General features: G+C 33.5%; 1 protein-coding gene across 4 annotated transcripts in view; it reads right to left on the reverse strand.

Annotated features, from left to right (window-relative positions):
* Positions 1 to 19,300, reverse strand: part of NBEA (neurobeachin) — a 694,224-nt gene that overhangs the window by 304,372 nt on the left and 370,552 nt on the right. For all 4 annotated transcript variants that reach the window (XM_078070461.1, XM_078070460.1, XM_078070459.1 and 1 more), the window contains one exon: positions 3,448 to 3,556. In XM_078070461.1, the coding sequence (XP_077926587.1) occupies positions 3,448 to 3,556 (109 nt within the window). The remainder of the gene's footprint in view (positions 1 to 3,447; positions 3,557 to 19,300) is intronic.

Genomic DNA, 19,300 nt, shown 5'->3' on the forward strand with positions numbered 1-19,300 from the left:
TCACTACACTCACTTTTCAAACTTGCAAAAATGTGTTCTATGTGCTTATACATAAAAGTATATGGAAAATAATTTGGATGATGTTATATAAAGTAATTAATAATGTTTAAGGCTCTTAAAATTCCGAGAGTCTGATTTTAAAAGTAATCATTTTAGAATGGTTTAGTAAAAATGTGAATCTAATTATTTTAACCAATATGGTATATGCCACACTTAAAATGAGAATTACATTCTTGATAATTATATAGAGTTCCAAAACTTGCCATTTAATTTATAGTTTTCCATTTCATGAATGGCAATGTGGTGTACAAGGAAAAGCAATGATTTAGGAATTTAGTCTTGTTTTTTATCCCACACTTTATGAAAATTCTTTTATTTCCCCATCATACTCAGGTTCATATTTTTAAAATGAGAAGCTAAAGTTTTCTCTATAATCTCTCCCAACTTTAGAATTTAATGTGTTCAAAGGTTCCCATGATAACAACTATCTTATTCTTATCTTTCCTAATAATCAGTTGTTCTGTCCGCTGTCCGCATTCATGCTCACCGGTATCAGCAACATAGCTAATCGGTATCGGTCTCACTGTGTATCAAAAAGGTTCAATATGAACACGAAGATGAACATCTCTTTAATTATAAGTTTGATTTTTTTGTATAATAATTTTTATGTAGGGTGGACTGACCGTAAATTCTAACATTACCAAGTATGTAATATGAGTCATATAACTAGAAGAAAAAAAGTCTCACATCTAAAAATACATATAATTAGTTCACATCCATCTTTACTGTATAAAAATTTGTTTCATGGAAGGTATTTGAACATATCCCTGAAGTCTACCTATTGATACAGAGTACTACCACAAGTCATCTCTTTCAGAGAAATAACCCTACAGTAATCTAAGAAGGATTAATTCATTTTCCAATTTATCTTTTTGTACAGGGAATCACCAATTAGTACAATGATCTGCCTCCATAATGAGGTTAATATTTCATTAGCTCATTGGAGAGCAAAATTAAATTTTCATTTTTCTTCCTTAACAATTACAATGGTTAACTAAAAAAAACTTAACTGTGAAGTACCCATCTCAAATTAAATATACTTTATCTCTTAATTACAGGCTTACACGGGAGACAGAGAAATTCCCCCAAAAAGTCCTAGTAAAATGTCATGGCTTTTACAAAATCTTTTATAATTTAAAAGTGGTGTTTGGTAAACCACACAGGCATGCACACACACACACACAGTCAATGCACTTACCAATATAGCTCTAACTTAAAAAGAACAACTTTGAACATTTCAGTTAAAAAATCAATATATATCCATTAAATAACAATGATAGTACTCTCAAAATTTGACTTATGTTAGTATTTTTATTTTATATTTACATAATCTAAAAAGCACTGAGTCTTCATGTCCACTTCATAGCCTCTTATCACTCTTAGCCATGCATCCTCAGTAGGAACGATCTCATCCCCAGGGGGTAAAAAGTGGTGTTGGGGGTGTGAAAAAATCACATTCCTTTTATGTATAAAGCACAGACGTATATATAGTACACAAACAGATATGCAGCATATTGTAGAAATAAAATTTTACTGGAAGAGGGAGATTAGAATGAAAATTGTCTAAAAAGATTCCTTGGGGGGGCACTAATGAAAAAAAAGGCTGAGAAACCCTGCCCTTAGCTTAATTTCATCTTGGCTAAATATGTGTTAAAATTCGTAACTAATATCTAGCTGCTTGAAAATCTATTTTAAATATTTTCACATGACAAATATTGATCTTATATCCCCACAAAATATCTTGATTTTCTTAGTAGAAATATGAATGATTCAAAACTCATCCTGCAGGGGATTCAGCTAATATTCTAAATCTTATTTACTAACAGAAGTCAATAGTTAATTGAATATTCTTATTTTGTTTAGACTCCTGACATATCTCATATCTAAACATATGCTTCAAAGAACAGATAAGTCAAAACTTTCTTGACATCCAGATTATAGCAGGATAACTTGATAAATATCCAGAAGTATTTACTGTTGAAGGGATATGAAACTTCACATTGATAAACACCCAATTGTCAATGTACTTTTATCAAAGTTTAAAATATTTGGTATTTTTTTCAAAATAAGGTTGTTGCAATCTCATGTGACAAGTGTGTGCTGCCTCACCTGACAAATGAGGCAGAGGTTAAGAGTATGAGAGTGACAACAGTTATTTCTCTGTCTCATGCTTTTCAGCTAGCGAGGTCAGAGATTACTAGACCAAGGGCATCAACTTGCATGACGAAGAGAACTGGCTTACTGAGATAAAAACCTCATCAAAACTGAAATCTTGGGCTCTGATTTCCAGCCACACCACACTTGTTCACATGTTGCATCAGGAAAATAAACTGATGGTTATTTATTATTTTCAAGGCCACTGACAGTTCAACCTAAGCCAAATACCAGGTTACTTGAATATTTCTGAAACCAAGTTTTTTTGCAAATTGAATGAATTAAGTAATCACTATAATTAAAACACTGAAATCAATATATTGAACCGAGGCAATTAAAAAAATGTCAAATAATTATTAACATGCTAGAAATATAAAAATATTTTTTATAAATCCTATTAGTATGGAATATACAATATTTCTTTTTTAAAAAATGATTTTATTTATTTATTTGAAAGAGAGAAACACAGCGAGAGAGGGAACACAAGCAGGGGGAGTGGGAGAAGGAGAAGCAGGCTTCCTGGGAGCAGGGAGCCCGATGTGGGGCTCGATCCCAGGACCCTGGGATCATGACCTGAGCCAAAGGCAGAAGCTTAACGACTGAGCCACCCAGGCGCCCCTACAGTATTCCATATACTTTAGTTTTTGCATATAAAATAGAAACGATACTTAATTTTTTCTTTAGTCAAGGTACTTAGGAGGAGTTTTAAATTATTATATTCTCAATATATGTATATATCTGCATGCATACCATATAATAGCAATGCTTCAATTGTCAATAAAATATTGATTATAACAATAAAACATGAACTGAAGTGATCTTTGGTCACTCTAAAGATGGATACATTAATAAATAATAAATTACTGAATATTTGGTAAAACAGTTTCTTCATATAACCACTTGTTACACCCATCTCTAGTGATGTATAAACTAGTTTAAAAATTACTAAAGTAACTGCATCATAAAATTTTATTTGCCTTTAAGAGTACATTAGAACAACTTCGGTCTACCAAAGGGTTAGGCACATGTAAGAAGAATCTCTGTATGCTGTAAATGAGGTAAAAATTAGTGCTCTGTGTTTGGCATTTACTAAAGCTTTAAAAAAAAAAAAAAGAACTGAAATGACTTGAATGAAATTTTCCTTTTTAAAAAAACCTTCTTATGTAAGGTTATCATCAGTGATAGCTGACTTATAACAGAGAAGCAGAATTTAACCTGCCACCAAAACCTTACCTCAAACTCTGCATGTTTATGTACATCCTCAGCCCTCTGTCTGTTCAAAATAAACTCAGCTTCATTTGCAACACGAACTATATGGTCCTTCATAGCATGGCATAGTAATCTAAAAAGGAAGATACCTTTGAAATTATTATTCTTAATAACTTCAGTTAATACTACTTTTAAATAATCAAATTTCAGTATTTGAAATATTAATTATGGATAAAGTTTAAAGTTACATTATGAAATTAAGATAGATGAAATTATAATTCAGACATTTGAAATACAGAAATATACCATAAAACTGTTACAACAATGTCTCTGTTAAGTACTGTGTGTCTTGTCAATGAATGATTCAGTTAATTTGATAAAGTTAGTTAAGGCAAAAAAAATCAAGGCTTTTTGACAGTGTTTTAAATGGTTAAAACAACAGAATTCATCACCTTTGGAGTAAATGGTGAAAACAACAGAATTCACTATCTTGGAAGTAAATTTTCACACAAACGCTAGATGGCCATATATTAGGAAACCTATAAACTGAATTTTTAAACAATAGAAGTTATCTGAATATTCAAATTGTTTTTAAAAAGTGTAAGACATCCAGTGAAAAGCCTCACTTTATCACCTCACCACCTGATTTCCAACCTCATCAGGCACCTGTTGTATTAGTTTCTTGCATGTTTTCAGAGACTTTTAAAAATACATAAGAAAATACAAATATGTTTTCCCCCATATCCTTACACTATTATAGTATATTATACTATAATATAATATTATTTTCTGTACCTAGCTTTTCTCACTTAGCAATATATCTTGAAGACCTTTTCTTATGTATACACAGGGAGCTTCTTCATACTTCTTTTATAGCATAGGGCAGAGGTTATTCAAAGGTGGCTGCAACAGTATCTCCATCCCACATGCTCTTTTGCAGTGTGATATTGTTATTGCTCCATCAAAAAGAGGAGTCATTTTCTGCTCCTCTTAGATCCACCTGTGACTTCCTGTGACCAACAGAATATAGCAGAAGTGATGTTTTGTGACTTCTGAGGCCAGGGCATAAGATGCCTTGTACCTTTTGCCCTTCTTTCTTGGAACTCTGTCTTCTAGAATCTGCTGCAATACTGAGAAAAGCTCACATTATGTAGACAGCCCGAGGAGGAGAATAGAGGACCTCAGGATCCCAGGCCTAGATGAGTTCCCAGCCCAGAGCCAGCCTCCCAGGTGACTGAAATGCCAGACAACTTCACAGGGAGCAAAGGAACTGCTTAGCTGAGCCCAGTCAATGAGAATAATGAGAGATTTAAAAATGGGTCTTGGTTTAAACCACATGATGATGATGATGATGGTGATGAGGATGACGATGATCAAGGAGGAGAAGGAGGAGGAGAAGAAATCGACAACTGTCACCAAACCACTTATTGAGAGATAGGTAATAAAATAGGTAGTTTACACATAATATTTAATTCTCACAAGAAACCTCAGAGATATATATTATTTTCATTTTTAAACATAAGAAACCAAGGCTCAGAAAAATTAAGTTCTTTGCCTCAGATCGCAATTTAAAAAAAATTCTCATAATTTTATATTTTGCATTGCATCTTCATTAGCCAACAATATTTTTTGAAGTAAAACCTTTCATGTTAACTACTGCTCTCCTCCACTGTGGGCAATTCTAACATTAATTCTTGTCATTTTGTCAATTATAAACAGTGACTGGGCCTTTTCACATCTTCTAAAATGTTTTCTTTTGCAATAAGCAATTACCGTGTTAAAAATAATCAAAGGATATTTGAAGTTAACTCTAAGTCTTTTTGGGTTTTTCTTAAAGGGCAAACTTACAAAATAATGTCTGTTCTTTTACTTATATCATTTTAAGACTCAGTTCAAACACTCATCTCCATTCATGGTCCAGTTTTTCTCTACTTAGATTTTTAACAAGAGTGCTATTTTCAAGATTGCTATTCTTTATTTCTACTGCTCATTAATGAAATGAATTATCATTTTTTTCTTGCTCAAGTTGTTATAAATTTCAATCAGAATGGGAAAAGATTGAACCTCATTTTAACTTTTGTATATACTAAATAGCAACTCAAAGTAATTCTTCCTATATTGTTCACTACATTCTCTACCTATAGCAAACTTGTCTTCTTCACTGATAACTATGTATAAGCAAACAAAAAAATATTACTGGGTATCCTGATATTTCTATATTATTGCTTAATATAATTTGTAAAAGCTATATAACATGTCTTTGAAGTGAGTCTGACTGTATTGAATTTATTTCTTCACTGTAATGTATTAAGGTTGAATTACATAGCACTAAGTTTTAATATCTTTTCACCAAATTATGTGTAATATCTGTATGGCATCTTCTACAAAAAACAGCTAGTGAATGGTCTCTCTATTTCAAGGCAGTAATGTAGATACTGAATTCAACATAGTTCTCAGTAGAAATCTTTTCGCCCAAAGTTCATGTGTGGTCTGACATCATTGCTCCCTGATGAGATTTAAGTTAAATAATGGCTGTCATTCTCAGACCAGCAGGGACTTCCTGGCAGTATGACACAACTAAAATCTTGCATAACAGCAGGGTAAGTGGAAATATCACCTGAAAACATGCAGCAATAATCTCTCCAATTATACTTAAGAGGAACATAGGCATATTCCAATGGAAATATTTTCTAATTTTTAGCACAAAAGTTAATGATAATATAAATTATTCAAAGAACGAAAAGGTTAGGGGAATCTGTTAGAAGCCACAATACTTGTGAAAAAAGGCTCAGACTTCTCTATAATGTTGGAGGGTAAACGATCATACAGATAATCTTCAATTCACTGAGGGATGTAGAAAAATAAAAAAAGTCAAAGACTGTAACTTAAACTCTGAATATTAAGTTTTGTTGAAATCATTGGTCTATATTTGCTAGGCTGGCTTCAAAAGAGAAAAGAGATGTGAAATACTGGAATATTCTGTTCAATGGCTTTGTCTAGTGCATGAAAGCTGAAGAAAGCCAGGAGGAAATCTAATATGTGCAAATTAATGTGGATTACAAAACTTAAATAGATTAACAGAACACAGCAGGAAGGGAGAGGCTCTAGGTCTGGCTGGCTAATAGGTATGACTCCCAGGAGCAAAACAGTGGATTGGCATAGCAAAGAGGCACAGTGGCAAAGGAGGGGAGAGGGTGGGGAAGACTCTTGCCTCATAAACACCAGAGAAATTATATTAATTACCTGAAAGTCCATCCTCCTAGCTCTGACACTTATGAGTTCTATATCAACTAACATACTTATGAGCTACACATCAACTAACGTAGGTTACTTTACTTCCATAGAGAAAAAGAATCTTAGTTGACTCTTAGAATCATTCTGGGTAACTTCATTATCCACATGGAAAACCATTCCCCAGAGTAGCTCACAATTCCCTGTCCCTTTTTAAGGGGATCTAAAAATACCTCAATCTATGATTCCTTTAGAAACTTCAATTCTACCTCACTTCAGGAAATCACTCTACCAGCCCTAATTGGCTTCACTTCCTAAATCTTTAACCCCCAACAATCTACTTTCTGGTTGCAACCTCCCTACACTTACTGTTCACTCTTGCCTTCATTTGTCCCTCCCCTGGACTCAGGCAAAAACAAGCTCTTGATTCTTCTAACTTGCAATTGTTTAATCCCTCTATGTTCTCTTAATCCTTCTTCCACTGCTCAGATTCACTTCTTTTCCCACCAAACTTGCCATCCCACAGTTCCATGTTGTAACTACTTTCTTGCTGGCACCTTCACTCAATTCCTATCTATCTGCCGTAATTGCTCAGGAAATATGTAACCCTAGATTAAGACATTGGTCTCCCTCTTCTGTCTTACATCTGGACTGTTGAGGAAAGCTCACAAAACCAAATTTCATTGAAGATGAAGTTTCTATTTCTTTTTTACAGCCAATTTCTTTTACTCATGTTTTGAGAGTCCACAGAAATATCTTCAGTGTCCTAACTTTATTCAATTAATTTTTTTCTTTATTTAAAAAAATACTGTATTTATTTGAATGTATGTTTATATTCATTTGGATATATATTTAACACATAAACACACACACATTTATTAACCACTCTGCTGCACTTTGTGTTTATCATTCTCTTGCCTCTTCATTGTTTTATTTAATATATGTATATGCCAAAATATGTTGTCCAGATTAACTTGTTTATAAATTTTAGAAATAAAGTGGCACGTTTTCTGCATTCTTTTCAGATTAAGAAAATCCTTCTCTGTTTCTAGTTTGCTAAGAATATTTTTTAAAAAATCATGAATGTTGAATTTTATTTGATGCATCTGAACCTACTGGGAGGATAGTAAGGATTTAATATGATAAATGAAAGACATTTTTAGGAATTTTAAAATGATGAACAACTTTGGCATTCCTGGGTTAACTTTCCCCCACCTCCCTCCCCTAGTTCTCCACTCCCACAGACATAGTATATCTTTATACATAGCTGGACTAGGTTCTGTTAATATTTTAATAAGGATTCACACATCTACATTCATAATGGAGACTGGCTTGTGGTTTTCCTTTCTCCCACACATCTTGTTCACTTTTGTAGTCAGGATTGAACAGGCCTCAAGAATGAGTTGAGAGCATTCCCTCTCTTTGTGTTCTCTAGCAGTTGGTCTATGGTTGGAATGGTGCTTTATTTGAACATTTGGTAGAATATACCTGTAAACTATTACCGTAGGAAGAATTTTTACTGATTAAATTTCCTTCATACTTAGAACTTTAGGGTTTTTTTACTTGTTATTCAATCTTTGGAAATTATATATTTTTTAGGAATTTTCCCATTTCATTAAAATTTTTATTTTTAATGGTAAAACATTTTGATAGCACTCTCATTATCTTTTCTAAATTTGTTTTATCTATAATTACGTTTCCTTTTTATTTCTGATGTTTATTTTTCTGTTTTGTTCTTAATCAATCTTGGGATAGTTTGCCTGTATTATTATTAAAGAAAAAATCTTTGTATTTGTTCATCTGTTCTATTGTATCTTATTTTTCTGTTTCAGTGATTTCTGTTCTGGTCTTTATGATTTGCAAGGTACCTGATATGAAATATGGACTCACAAATAACATATGGCTAAATGGATGAATGACTGAATGAATACATGAATGTGTTATGTGAGAAGGAGGGGCAAAGAAGAAATAGAATTTTAACGTTAAGGTAATTTCTTAGCACCAGGAAATTCTATAGTACATTTAGCACACAAAAAATGAGGTAAATAAAAAATACCGGATAACCCTAGGAATATCTATTACAGAACATTTTCTTCCTCATAGTATCTATATAATATAGGAAATGAATGAAATGTTCATCTTCATCTCCTTTTTTTTTTTTTTTTTTAGAAAAAGAGAGGTGGGGGTAGAGGCAGAGGGAGAGGGAGAAAGAGATTCTTAAGTAGGATCCATGCCCAACACAGAGCCCAACGCGGGGCTCCATCTTACAACTTTGAGATCACATCCTAAGCCAAAATCAAGAGTTGGATGCTTAACCAACTGAGCCACCCAGGCACTCTCAAGTGGTCTTCATCTTCTAACGTGAGCCTATTTTCCAAAGGAAATAGAAAAAAAAAAATCCCAATTTGTTCAATCCTATTTGTTCCTATTCTAAAACAGACAGAGATGTCATGGATATAGGAAAAAAGTCAAGAGACAAAGCAAAGTATTCTATTCCAAATGGAATATATATCAGTAGGGCAAATTCTGATATTCTAGGAAGAATCCAATTTTATGCAGTATGTTATAATTTAATTGCTGGTCTTTGACTTGAGATTAACAGATGCTGAATTTTAAATATAACCTCTGTAATTTGATGAAAGAAAAAATCAATAGAAAAAGCAATATGAGAGGTCAGAAAAATTAGTCTTCCATTATCTACGATGAATGAGGGGACAAAAGCAAACCTAGTTTATATTTAGGTTCTGCCTTTTATCAGTATTATGAATTGGGCAAACAATTTTCCTTGTGTCTGAGTTTCAGTTTCCTGATTGGAAAATGAGGGTGTACTATTTCAGATAGCTTATAAACTGGGGAAAAGAGTGTATGCCCAAACTGTAAGATTAGATTTTTAGATCCTGATTTATTTAGCCAAGAAGACAGACTCTGATTGGAAGTTAAGTGGCCACACAGCATAGGAGCAGAATTCCCTTTGGCCCCAAAATCTGGCATAGAGATTCTGGTGACACTGCAAGGTAGAGTCTGGTTGGGTCAGAGACGCTTAATTGTTTCCTGTGTGGTAGTCCTTTAATAGACTATTTAAGGACACCTGGGTGGCTCAGTCTCTTCGGCTCAGGTCATGATCCCGGGGGTCCTGGGATGGAGCTCTGAGTCAGGCCTGCTTCTCCCTCTCCCACTCCCCCTGCTTATGCTCTCTCTGTCAAATAAATAAATAAAATCTTAAAAAAAAATAGACTATTGGGCGCCTGGGTGGCTCAGTCGTTAAGCATCTGCCTTCGGCTCAGGTCATGATCCCAGGGTCCTGGGATCGAGCCCCACATCGGGCTCCCTGCTCTGCGGGAAGTCTGCTTCTCCCTCTCCCACTCCCCCTGCTTGTGTTCCCTCTCTCACTGTGTCTCTCTCTGTCAAATAAATAAAATCTTTAAAAAAATAAAAAAAATAGACTATTTAAAAATCTGGAAAAACTTTTAATTTTTTAATTTAAAATTTAAAAAAATTATTTTAGAAAATGTTTACAAGCTTTGGGCTCTACTGGTTCTTGAAATATTTTACTGCCAACAAGTCTTCACCTTATGAAAATAGCAAAATAAATACCATGTTGTTCCTGAGAAGTCTCTAATTTTCCTACATTCCCCAAAAGTACATTTCCTTTAAGGAGGGACAACTCATACGGTTATGAGCGCAAGCGAGAGAATACTTGTAAAGTGTTTGACATGTACTAGGTACCCCTCCCCACCCCCCCGGCTCACCAAATAGTAGTTCACTTTTCTGAAAGGTACACTTTGATACATTGGTTCTTCTACATTGATTAAGAAGGAAAAACAATGGCATATCTTGACATTTGTCTATGAACCCCCACATCAGGCTGTGGTGGGACTTTCAAAGTGATTCTGCATATTCAAACCTAGATTTTTAAGTCAGCATATTAGTTATGAGCTGTACTACTAATCAAACTTTATATTTTTTTAGGCAAGACCCAATTTACTCAATTATATGACTGGTAAAATACAAAGATTAGAAAACTGGGACACAGTAGGGGGTCTCTGTAATGGGCTATCCTGAGTTTTTCTTTGGTGCAAAGGAAAGAAAAGTGGAAAAACAGACACTAGAGTTGAAAATCTCTCTATATATATGGCTGTTAGGAAAAAAAATTACATACAGTATTAAGTTATTGTCTTAAAACACCAAACCTTTCCCAGAGAATAAAATACGAATTATTCATGCTTTTGGATCAACTTATTATATGAAAACCTATTCTATAAAAATATAATCAGACATACACTTGTCTCAGATTCACTGGAGAACTGGAGTTTTGATCTGGGAAAAGTAGAGAGAAGGAAGATAAAACCTAAAGGATAATTTTGGAGCTTGAGATTGAGGTCTACGGACTTGATATGGAAGAGGAGGCATTAAAGACAGAAAGTGAGGTGAGAAGAGGGAATTAGCATTGGTTGAAAACCTACCCCGCCCCCATGTAATTAACTGTTATGAAAAAGCTCTGGGAATTAAGTAATTATGTTGGATGAAAACAAGGATCCACCAGTAGGCATTTCATTTTCTTATCACCTATTTGCGGCTTCAAATAAGTCCTATCACTTCAAATACAAAGAAGCAGAAATTTATATTATAATCTACTATGAACCTAAACAGCTATTATACTTAGTGAAGCATAGAAAAAAATCACTTAGCTTATGATTATATTTATGTTTCCAGTTATGGGTAAAGATGGTGATAATTTTACATGACTCCTAAGATAAATGAATGAAGTGTAATAGTTCTCATAGTCCTCAAATTTTGGTGTACTTTAAAGATCCTGATCATTTGCAGAACATATTAAAAATGGTGATATAACTCCCATCCAGAGATTCTGACTGCATAGGTCTGAGGTGAGACCCAAGCATCTACATGTTTCATAAACATCCTTGTGATACTAATGCACATTGACATTTGAGGACCACTGAGTTCATGCAGTGTGAATGATGGGAAAGTCTGGATTTGATTTCTTAGGAAGATTCATTTCTCTCTCTCTATTTATGTGGGGCGCATGGCGCTGCTTAGTTAACTTCATTTAGTTGCACAATTCCAAAATCGATCCCCAAGTTAACTAGCTCAGAAATAACATCATTAGAAGGATTACAAAAAGCATACATGTATTTAACATTGTAGGTTAGGGTCACTTCTTAAGATGAGTCCCCAGGTATTCTAATACTATTTTGGTCACTAGATTAAGTAAGTCAACTTTTATGGTACACATACAAAGGGAGTTACTTTCGATTTGTTCACAGGCCAGAAAGGTCAATTTATATCAAATCTATTTTTCTTCTTTCCAATCTCTTCAGTGATGGGTTGCTTAGCTATTTACTCTTCTATGTAAAACCAGTCTCAACAAGCTAATATCAGTATGGAGGATTTGTATAACTTACTCATCTTATAGTTTAATATGGATTTAGAAAACATTGCTATTAGAATAGGATATGTTAAGGTTGTTTTAAGACACATAAACTGTCAAATCAGCTTAGAACAGTGGCTTTTAAACTGTGTCTCAAAGTAAAATATGAGAAATACACTTCATATCATAACCCTATATATCCACACAATAAACACTCCAGCAAATAATATTTACCTGAACAGATAATTATTTTTTCTATTATTTACTATTTCTATTTTTACTATTATTTACTATTTCTTATTTTTGAAAATGCTCATAGCAACCCATTAAATTGATTTCATGCATTATTAATGGTCAAGAAAACAGTTTCAAAAATACTGATCAGAAGACTCTCTCCTATTAGGGTTAACCCTGGGCCAAATAATCAAGCTTCTAGCTTGAATTTTAGGATTCCAAGTAAACAGCTCAAAGTTGTAATGTCCAAGAGAAGGACAGTCAATGCTAACAGGAATACAAGTCTGAAAAGCGATGGAATAGGACTTGGTGAATTGAGAAATACCAGCTCAAGATCAGAGATGTGGCAGTCACTAGAGAAAAGAAGGCTTGCTTCAAGCCATTTTATTCTATTTAACTTCTAATAACAGGAGTACAGAAACATGGATTGATGGTGTATAAAGAAAATTTGGGGGAAAAATTTGGAGGCAAATGAGCATAAGAGCACCATTAGCCACAATATAATAACAATGAGGCCAGGAAGAGTTGTGTACTTCAGGAGAGTCTCTTTAGTTAATTTCCCAAGTTCTGTGCTCCCTCAATGACATGGTTCCTTTTCCAAAAGAAAAGGGTTGCAAAAGTATCACAAATATTATGACTGCAAGCCCCAATAAGAGCTTTTCCCTTGATTAAAAATACAATTTCTTATTGCTAAATCTACCAGTATGAATTCTAAGAACTAGAGAATAATGCAATCTAAAATACATTTCTTTTAGAAAAGAAGGGAGAAAACAAGTAACATATGACTTTTATTTACTGTTTTGACTGCTAAGTAGCACAATACACTAGGAAGCCTCTGAACAGGTCATTATTGCCACCCTATGCTACCACTCGTGTCTGTATTCGTGTTCTGCATAAAATGTGATTAATAAACCAATAAGGGAGTAGTGATATACTACCATACTAAGAACACACAAAAACCCATCAGTGCTCTTGATGGGATGTGTAAGGTACTCTAGAGTCCTCAACCTTCTCTGTCCATAGTCTTCAAAACCCAGCTCACATGCCACTTAAATAAATAATAATAAAACCAAATGATCATTTCTTGAGTGCCTATTATGTGTCAGGAACATTGAGAATCGATAACTTAGCAGGCTAGGTGCATTATAGGTACCATTTCATAGGATTTTTACCTCATTTGATATCTTATTAGATAAGCGTAAGTAGCTCATTACACTCAGGAAGAAACTAAGGCTTAGAGAGATTAAGCATAACTTGTTTGTGTAACTTGACCAAAGTCACACAAAAAGGCGGTTGTGTTTGACTTGTTTGGGAAACAATCAGTTTGGTTGGCTTCTCACAGGGCATTCCAGAGAGTGAGACAGAGTTAGGCATTCATTCATTCAACAGTAATTTATTGAGGGCCTTCTTTGTAGTAGTAAAGGACAATGAAATATGAGGGTGACATAGAGGTGCTTTAGGAGTGAATGGAGGGAGCCTGGATCAGTGTGGGGAGGTAAGGAAGGCCAGTTAAGCAAAGGCCTTGCAGGTCATATTACAGAACTTCGCAAGCAATGAAGTACTACTGTAGTTTTTTTTTTTTTTTTAAGTCAGGTTTATTGAGATCTAATTTACATATAATAAAATTAACTCTTTTTAAATGCACATTTCCATGAGTTTTGACAAATGCATATTTTAGGTAGCCACCACTACAACCAAGAACATTTCCATCATGCAAAAATGTTCCCTTGTGCTCTTGTCCTGCCATCCACAGCAAGAACTGAACTGTTTTCTGTCCCTCTAATTTTGTCTTTTCCATAATATCACATAAATGGAATCACATAGCATATTTTTGCTGTCTGCTTTCTTAAGCTTCACAAAATACTTTTAAATTCCATATATGTTGTGCATATCAGTGGCTCATACCTTTTATTGCTGAGTAGTATGCCATATAATGCTATATCATAGTTAGTTTATCCACTTACCTGGTGACGGACACTTGGGTTATTTCTAGTTTTTGGCTATTATAAATAAAGCTGCTATGAACATTCACATACAGGTCTTAATGTGGACTAATATTTTCATTTCTCTTGGGAAGATATCTAAGCTTAGAATTATTGGGTCAAATGGTTAAGTGTATGTTTAACCTTGTAAGATACGGACAAACTGTTTTTCAAGTGGATGTACCATTTTACACTCCCACCAGCAAGGTACAACCAGTGGCTCCACATTCTCATCAATGCTTAGTATTGCCAAGCTATTGAATTATATCGATTGCAGTATGTGCATAATGCCATCTCACTGTGTTTAAAATTGAATTTTTCGAATGAATAATGATGTGGAGCATGGTTTCATGTGCTGATTGGCCATCTGTATATCTTCTTTGTTACTGTGTCTGTTCAAATCATTTGCCCGATTTATATTGGGTAGTTTGTCTTTTTATTATTGAGTTGTAAGATCTTCTTTCTTCACTTCCATTGATCTACCTATCTTTATACTAATCCTCCAACTCTGTTCATTTTTTATTTGTTTTGGCTATCTTAGGTCCTTTGTATTGTCACAGAAATTTAAAATTCAGCTTGTTAATTTCTACCAAGAAAACCAAAATCGCCGGCTGGAATTTTGATTAGGTTTGAGTCTATAGACCAGTTTGGGGAGAACTACCATCTTAACCATGTTAGGTCCTCTGATCCATGAATACATATTTCTGCATTTCTTTATTTTTAATTTTTTTTACAAAAATATTTTTTAGTTTTTATCATATAGGTCTTTCACAAATTTTATTAAGTACAACCCTAAGTAGTTCTTGTTTTTGACACTATTATAATGGTTTTGCTTTATTTAAGTTTCCAATATTTCACATATAAACACATTATTATAATTTATTTTTGAATACTGACCTCATACCATGTGACTTTGCTAAATTCACTTATTATAGTACCTTTTCTCAGCCACCTTAGAATTTTCTACTGGCCTTATTGAACTGGCTATGACCTCCAGCCCAATACTGAATACAAATAGTGGGTGAGAACATCCTTCCCTTGTTTTGATCTAGTGGGAAAGCATTCAGTCTTTCACCATTAAGTAGGATGTTAGCTGTTATGTTTTTTGTAGATAGCATTTATTACACTGAGTTTAATTTCTAGTTTACTGAGAGTTTTATTATGAATATATGTTGAATTTTTCAACTGTTTTTCTTATGTCTATTAAAATATCATACATTAAAATATCAAAATATCTGTTGATATGGTGTATTACATTGATGGATATTTTTGAATATTAAACCAACTCTGCATCCTTGGGATAAACACCTCTTGCTTATGATGTAATCCTCCTAGATTTGATTTGACAACTTTTAAAGGTAATATTAATATTGCACCTATGTTTATGGTGGATATTGATCTGTAATTTTATCTCTTGTAATTGTTACTGTTATCAGGGTGATGAAACCTCATAAAATGAGGTGTAAAGTATTACCTACTCTTCTATTTCTGGAAGACTGAGTATAATTGGTATTAGTTTTTCCTTAAATATTGGGTAGAAATATTAAATCATTTTTTAACATCAATCAACTCTTCAGTAAATTAAGTCTATTATTTTTCTTTGTGCTAAGGATGAAAAAAATCTAGACTTTGAATAATGGACTGTTTTGAAGTCTGTTCATAAATATGAGTAGTGTTTTTTAAAATATGTAAACATTTAATATATGCAAACATAAACAATGAACTTTTTCTTATTCCTCTTCAAGCTTGGACTGTGACTCTTTATGACAGTCATATCATAAAAGAAGTATTCTGGTTTTTCAAACGTTGGTGTATACAACAATAACTAAAGAATATAGTTTATAGGTTCTCCCTTTACCAACATGACAAATAATCAGCCTATACTCAACATTTCAATTCCCCTGGCACCTTAGGAAGAGCTTCTAGACTAAAATCTATAGCCCAGGCCATGGCTACTCTCCTGTCTTACCTGGCTTGCTCATTCTATTCCTTCACCTCACCTTTCACCTTTAGCATATCCTTGGACCCGCCATACACATTGTACCTTCATGTCAGCATGGTCCCTCCAGCAACCTGTTAGTTTACTTGTACCTGTTATTTAAACAACATACGAACCACAAATGCCAATTCTAGGCTCCTCTGTTGCCAAGTTATGTCAGAATGGTATAGAAACTGAATCAAAGTCTTCTATAAAGACATGGATCATCTGACTCTTGACTGGCATTTTCTTGCAATAAGTAAGCTAAGAACAGCAACAAAAAAAGTAATATCTTTAAGACATAAGAATGAGCAGGAAGTAAGGCATATAAATGAATATATTAAAAATTGAGCACTCTTGCCTTTTGTCTTTTATTTTTATTTATTTTTTATTTTTATTTATTTTATTATGTTATGTTAGTCACCATACAGTACATCATTAGTTTTTGACGTAGTGTTCCATGATTCATTGTTTGCGTGTAACACCTTTTTGTCTTTTAATATAAAGAACTATGAGTGTTTTATGAATTATTACTTAACTCTTACCAAAGTTAAAATAATGTTGCCTAGGAGGAAAGTATATTTAAAGTTGTCCTAACAAGACAAAAAGAATCTCAATACATACATATATGCAGATATATTTTAAACATGGTTAAAATGCGATTCAAATAAAATTTATGATCATTAAATTCTAAATTTATTTTCTTATTCCTTGAAATCTAGCCATTATTAGATAGGTTGCTTATCTTAGTTTTAGGTAAATAACATTTTATTTATAATCAATGTCTAAAGTTAAGTCTATAAATTAGCAATACTGTTTAAGATGATACAATTAATTTTGTAAAAGCACAAGATTTTTTCCCCATCATTCATTTACAAAACTGAGCATGATTTAAAAAATTATTACATGAATAAAATGAATAACACAGTAGTAAGGAAAAGACATAGATCAGGTTGGGAACTTCTGTTTTCCAGAAGTTTTCAGGGATTCTTGCTTCAAAATTAAACCAGAATCTCAATTCTAAGAAAAAAAGTTTCTTTTATAGTTTTGGAAGTTACTGCTATTTTTTTTTAATACAATTTTTGCCAAATCAAAGACACAAAACAAATAGATAAACTCAAAGTTTACTGCTTTAATTATTAAATAAGCCAAACCAAAGCTTGTTGGTTTAATTATTATATAGCATTTGTTAAATTAAAGAAGATATTCAAGTCAAGGCCATATAATCACTAAAGAATTATGCTTAGATGCAATATCCTTTTCCTTTTCAAAACCTAAGAAATGCAAGCTATACATTTTTCACTATTTTAAAGAACAAAATAAAAATTAGAATCTTATGAATCTTATGTTAAATTTAGTACCAAACACAAATACACACGGGCTTTTATGCATATTCATTAATATTATATCCTATATGCTTTCAAAAGAGGGATAAAGGTTTATTTTAGGCAAATGATTAATGTATTTCAAAGGATCACTCAAATTCCATAATTTAAAGAAGTCTTTCTTATTTGCTTTATAGTTCAATTCATATTTTAATAATTTAAAATCCAATTATTATTGCCAAGATATTATAGGCAATTTTACATCCCATTAACCTTGCTTTGTTTTAATTATAAAGATCCTTTGTTAGATTCCTTTAAATGATCCAGTTTATAATTTCAGCCTGTCCTAGGGAGTACTTTAATTCAGCTGCACATTCATCAACTGTTTTTGTCCTGTTAATTGTAGACAACTGCACAATTGCTTTCTCTAGCTATGATTGATGAATTATATCCATGAGTATAGCTGGTAAGTAGGATAAACATTTATAACAATTTCCACTTAAAGATTTTTAACTTCATTCCCACAAGGACAAATTAAAGACTGATACTCTTAACGACCAAGAGAAAGTGCTTTTTATATGTTTCATTTTAAATTATTAGAAAAAGTTAAGAAAAAGGCTGTATATCCATGCAAATGAGATAAAAGAGTGTATAAAGAATCTAATTTGTGCTTAACACACAGTAGGCCTCAACAAATAGAAGCCAGATAAATGGAGTAATGTGTCTTTACTGTAACTACATCCCAACTATCTCAATATGATACTTTTTTGATCTGAAACTCCCAAGTTCAAATTTATGAAAGAGAAAGGTCTAAATTGAAAGGAAATGAAACAAACTAAAGGTGAGAGTCAGCAAAACTCTGAATATACGTTATAAGTAATGACAACAACAAAACTCCCATTTTTAAAAGCCTATGTTGCAGAAGTTATAATAAATGTCATATATTATTTCCAACCTTCAGAGAAAATGGGCAAGAAAGGTGTTACGCTCTTCTACAGATGTGAAACTATGTCAGAGGGAGATTATGTTACATGCCTAGAGTCTGACAGTTTATCAATACGAGAACTGATATTTGAACTCCATACAAATGATACACATATGCGAAGTGTTGTAATAGGCACTGTGGAAAGAGCCCTACAAAACACACGGCGACGAAACAGGCCCTGACACTGCGGTATGGGAAGTATACACCAGAGGAACTGGAAGGTGCTATGAGAACGTGGGAAGGCACCTAATCCGGACTAGTGATGGGGGAGGGGTTGGCACTCAGTGAAGACGTTATTTTCATTGAAGTATGAGAAATGAGTGTCTTCAAGCAAATGCCCGTCTTCTCTGTATTGTGGACTGCTGGGGAAAACATTCCGGTATCAAGGACAGCAGTCTCTATCTGGTCCTCCAACATCTGGGCCAGATGCCTAAGGTTCCTGTCTTTTCTCTCCCCTGCTCTTCTACACTGGCTATTTTCAATATTCTCCTCTCTTCTCAAATATGACACCCACCTCTCCAAATTTTCTTCATTTTCAGTAAATGGTCCTTCCTGTCACTTCATAGAGAAAATAGAAGGTATCATCAAAAACCCCTCTGAATCCTGCCACCAATATAACTGTCTGCCCCCTTTCTCAGTGCTTTACCACAGGGACCAACCCCCATACCTCTGTCTCACCCCTCTCAGAATATTCAGTGACCATTTAAAAAATACTCAAGTCCTTCTTTCCTTCCAAAAAATACCCCACTACCC

The sequence above is a fragment of the Halichoerus grypus genome, chromosome 4 (genome assembly GCF_964656455.1).
Source record: "Halichoerus grypus chromosome 4, mHalGry1.hap1.1, whole genome shotgun sequence".
NCBI classification, from domain to species: domain Eukaryota; kingdom Metazoa; phylum Chordata; class Mammalia; order Carnivora; family Phocidae; genus Halichoerus; species Halichoerus grypus.